At 55.3% G+C, this 5,048-nt stretch overlaps 1 protein-coding gene across 1 annotated transcript; it reads left to right on the plus strand.

Annotated features, from left to right (window-relative positions):
- The first annotated feature begins 3,370 nt into the window (after positions 1-3,370).
- On the plus strand, positions 3,371-5,048 carry MT3 (metallothionein 3). Its single transcript, XM_075995653.1, has 3 exons — positions 3,371-3,623; positions 3,869-3,934; positions 4,801-5,048. The coding sequence occupies exons 1-3, from the start codon at positions 3,593-3,595 to the stop codon at positions 4,908-4,910; spliced, it is 207 nt and encodes a 68-aa protein (XP_075851768.1). The 5' UTR covers positions 3,371-3,592; the 3' UTR covers positions 4,911-5,048.

Genomic DNA, 5,048 nt, shown 5'->3' on the forward strand with positions numbered 1-5,048 from the left:
GGCACACAGCATGCCTAGTAGCTGAAATCCACGGTGGCTTGAATTCAAGATACCAGGGTGGGCTGAATAGCACTGTACTTAAATTTAAGTCTGGGGTCTGCCTCCAGGACAACTCACCTCAGTCTCTCTGGGCCTCGGTTTCCTCACCTACAAACAGGGGTAACAAGGGAAGGAGTCATGGCACGGTATGTGAAGTGCTCAGCTCCACACAGTGCTCCATATGGTACCCGGTGCGTGGTAAGCTCCAAGCACGTGGAATCACTATCCATAGCAGCCACTAGCAGTCATCTGGTCGACCCATGTGAAAACTGGGCACATAATGGGGACAGGCTTCCTTGAGTTCACAAAGCTGCTCACTCAACAAGCTGGAACTAGAAGCTGCAGAGCCCCTAGACCAGGGCCCCTTCTGCAGCTTCAGCTGGACAAAACTGCTCATTCAACATTCATTTTACTAATAAACCCACATCTCGCCAAGAAATTACTTTATTTGCAGATAAGCAGATTTGCAAACTCTTTTTGTATATATTGTTTACCCAGGCTCCTAAAATCCTGGCCAATTGTTCAGTGCCAGGGTAGTAAATTGGGAAACTCTTTGAGAGCAATGTAATAGTCTTAATTCTGCACTGGACCAATTTCAATCAGGGTGTGGGGCTTGCTGGGCTCCTTGCTTTTTTTCTGAGATCATGCGGGAATTTTCCATCCCTTAGTTGGTGTGACCCTGAGCGTGCTCCACCCTTGAGCCTACCTGGTCTGCCTGGTCTGTTGACCCCAATCTAACATGAACTCCTTTCTCCCAGGAAGCTCTAAGATGGGGTGCAGAGCCCCAAGGACTGAGATCTGTGACTCGGGGCCCTGGGCTGACATCTGCAGTCCTGTATCATCGCTTGGGGGCCACTGTGTTTCAGGAAGCACAGAGCCGAGGCCAACGAAGCTGGGTGGTGTTAGGTAGGAGTTTTAGGGAAGCCAGGCGCCCTGCAGAGCCCTTCCCTGACCTCCTCCTTTGCAAATGGTGACAGCCAACATGGGCAGTTGAGCCCCTGCTCTGAGTGCTTTCTGAGTGCCATGGCACTGAAACCCCTGAGTAATCTACAAAGTAGGAGCTACTTTTATTCCCATTTTACCCCGAAGCAACTCAAGGCACAGAAATGTTAAGCAACTTGCTAGTAATTTGCCACATTTCTGTTAAGTGGCAGAGTCACACAATGAAACCCTCCAGCATGACTTCAGAGTCATTCACTCACTCACTCATTCACTCATTCAATAAATGTGTCCTGAACATCTCCTGTACACCAGGCACCGTCATAGGCACTTTGGATTAATCAGAGGATAAAAACATGATCCCTGCTCTCTTGTGCTTAAATTCTAGCAGAAGGAGACAGACAACACATAAGCATTATAAATAGGTCAATTATTTAGTTTGCTAGAAGGTGTTAAATGCTATGAAAAAAGGAAAGACGGAGCAAGGTAAGGGAGATCAGGAGCACCAGGGGGCTGAGGCATGCGTTGCAAGTTTAAGTAGGCTGAGCATGGTGGGATTCATGGAGAAAGTAAGATTTGAGCCAAGACTTAGAAGCAAAGAAAGGAGTGGCTTGCATGGATTTCTGGGAGAGCAGAATCACTGGCAACGGGAACATAGATAACACAATTTCAGGTTGAAAGAATTAACAAGGGGTCAGAGAGGAATAAAGGTGGGGGTGAGGGGACGCCCTGGAGCGACACACCAACACGAAAATCTCCTTGGAGGGCTCAGAGGCTGAGAACTGAAGGATGGGGGGGGGAGTAGGGTGTTCCAGAGGGATGCTGTGGTTTTCAGACCCCTCCTTATCCCAGCCACCCTTAGAGGAAGGGGAAGTGGCTAGCCCAGTTCCCAAGACTCAGTCTGAAGGAAATCTGCACGGCCTCAGGGGGAGTGGAGGGAGGCAGCTTTGACTGAATGTATCTCAAGCAATGAAGGTCCTAAGATAAGAAGCCCTGAGGTCTAGGGCCCAGGGTTCAAGGTCTAGGCAAATGCTCTTAGGCAAAATGAAAACAAAGAAACAAACAAAAAACTGGTGCTAGACTTAGTGAGTTCTGAGATCTGAAATTCCCATCCCTGTGACTTCTAGCAAGGACACGGACTGTCCAGTGGCTGCTGGTCAGCGTCCAAATCTACCCTTGGACACAGCCTCTCACTCTCAGTCCTGTTAGGCTCCATCTCTGGCTTGGTGGCCGACTGCTAGCTCTCTCCCTGCCTAGGCCCTTGCTTTAGAAATTCTGATCTGAGGTGAATTTCTTTATTGTGCTACTGCAGTGTGACTGGTTTTTTGACACTGGTTTTTTGACTGGTTTTTTGACCCTGCCTTTATCTGGGGGCCACCTTAACGCTCAGTTCCACCTACCCCAAACACACAGCCCCTTGGGTGACAGTGTTGGCAAGCAAGGCAGACTTGCAGAAGGTCTCAGAGGGACAGAGGAGACAGTTACACCACACACCGCACAGTAAGATTTTTCAAAACGCCCTTTACAGAGTTGCTCTGTCCACACTTCGCCATCCCAAGGGCTCCGGGGTGGCCCTGCCTGTCCAAGGGCACAGGTTGCTCTCACTGTCCACTTCCTGGGTTTCATCCTCACTCCCACTGCCCTGCTCAGCCACCAAGGACCCTCCCTGGCAGCGGCGTGGGGGAGGCAGGAGAGGTGGTACTTAACACAGAGTGCGTGACCCTGTCCCAGCGGCACCCTGGGGATGTGCTCTCAGAACTTCAGCAACAATCTGGGCCCATGCGAGAGCTACTGCCCCAGAGCTGGGTCTCAGTCTGGACTTCGGATAGAATATAATGTCCCCAGTCACTCGCAAAGCAACTTAGATTTCTTTTCATTTTGTATCCAAATCCCTCATGGAAGCATTGATCCTTCTTATTTTAAATAGGTTCCCTTTTATACATAGAACACTCTCAACATACTGCCCTGATTGGAATATGTCCCCTTATGGACGGGACGGGGCAGTGAGGGCGCCAGGGCGGACACGCTCCCTCCAGGTACCGAGCCAAGGATCTGGAGGTGCTGGGCAGGACGGAGGCGGAAAGGAAGATGCCCCTTGTTAGTGGCACGTGGCGGGAGCGACAGTCAGCGCCGGGCACCAACGAGGGGGTCACCCCCGGCTCAGCAACCCATTTGGACCAATCTGCCCCCCCCCACCAAAGTCTAGAGTGAAGGGGATGAGAGGCAGGGGCCGCTGGGAACCACGCAGAGCGCCTTTCTCTCCCTCCACTTCGGAGATGGTGCGTGCGCGCTTCCACACGGCGGCGGGCGCGGCGGCGAACGCGTCCCCACGCCGGGAGTGGGCTGCGCACGCGGCTGCGGGGTGGGGCGTGGGCGGGAGGGCCCCGCAGTGCACGTGGCGGGGCGGGGGACAGCTGCCGCAGTGCGCCAAGGCCACCGTGCACAGACTGAAAGAGCGGGCCCGTGCGCGCAGGGGCGGGCGCCCCGCAGGCTCGGCATGCGCGCCCCCGCCCGGGGCTATAAAAGCCTCGCCACCTGCTGCCACTAGCCAAGCCGCGCGTCCGGTTGCCTGAAGAAGCCAGTTCACCGCCTCTAGCGTCCGATCGCCGGCGACATGGACCCCGAGACCTGCCCCTGCCCTTCTGGTGAGCCCCCGCCCCCATCCCGCAGCGCGACGCCCCCTTTACTTGCAAAGAATCCCACGCCCTACGCCTGCGCTCAAGGACGCTTGGGGGAAGGGCTCCTGACTTCCCATTTTTAACCTCGTGAAGGGTGGGCATGCCCATGTCGCAAAGAGCATGGGGACTTGGCAGCCCGTCTCTTTCTTTTGGGCGTGGGGACCCCTGAGTGTAACCACATTTAACCCTTCCTGTGGCGTCTCCCTCTCTAGGTGGGTCCTGCACCTGTACGGACTCTTGCAAGTGCGAGGGATGCAAGTGCACCTCCTGCAAGAAGAGTGAGTGCACCCCCTGCCTGCCGCCGCCCTCCGCCTTCCCAGCCGGTGCCTGACTGCGCAGGGTGTAGCTAGACCTCTAAGCCCTGTACTGCGAGCCACCTGGACAGACCTTAAAATATAGATGCCTGTGCCCCACCCCCAGCATGCAGGGGCAAGATGTTTTGGTAACCCCAGAAGACTCCAGTGGGCAGCTGGGATGGAGAACTGCTACCCTGATGCGGCCTCCCCCACCACCCCACCCCACCCCCACCCGCTCAAAATACTCAAAACCTGGACAGCCATTAGTGAGGCTGGGGGTCAGCTCTGGGGTTCCAATCCTTTGGCCTCTCTCAGGCCTTGTGGATGCCTTTAATTTGACTTCCCCCAAATGTCCCCAGCTCACAGCAGTGTAAGATGCGTGGGGTGCGGGAGGGGAAAGGAAGGCTCCCTTCTTCCCTGGGAGTAAGACTAAACACAGATTCCCCCGTGGATTTCCCTAACCCCCTCCCTACACCTGCACCATCTCTGCTCCTCCAAGTTTATCCTTCAAGGCCCCTATGGAGCACATTTGCCCTGTAATGCTTTCTCTCCTTAAGGCCTACCACTCCCTTAATCTAAACCCCACCCCCACCCCCAGGGACTCCCTGGCATCCACCCAAGGGGCCGTGGGCTGGTTACTGGGCACCGGTCTCCCGTGGTAGTGCAGCATGCAGCTGGTGCGCTATAGATGCTGAGTCAAGCTAGGTGTGAGACTAGCAAGGGGACAGCACCCAGCCTTAGCCGAACCCTGAGGACTCACTCCCCAGCCACTCAGCACTCCTCCCTCTCTCCCCGATGGGGGACAGATGTCGGTGGGTCAGACTGGGCATCTCCCGTTTTATCTGCAGGCTGCTGCTCCTGCTGCCCTGCGGAGTGCAAGAAGTGTGCCAAGGACTGTGTGTGCAAAGGTGGCGAGGGGGCTGAGGCCGAGGCGGAGAAGTGCAGCTGCTGCCAGTGAGGACGTGCCCCTCCCTGTGGAGCCCGTGGAGGTAGTGCTGGTGGCCCAGTGCCACCTCTGTCCATGGTGAGGCATGGCTACCATCCCCTTGCCCCGCTGGCTGCCGGCAAGTGACAATAAATCCCATGAATAGCACAA

This window comes from Microcebus murinus, chromosome 20 (assembly GCF_040939455.1).
Source record: "Microcebus murinus isolate Inina chromosome 20, M.murinus_Inina_mat1.0, whole genome shotgun sequence".
NCBI classification, from domain to species: Eukaryota; Metazoa; Chordata; class Mammalia; order Primates; family Cheirogaleidae; genus Microcebus; species Microcebus murinus.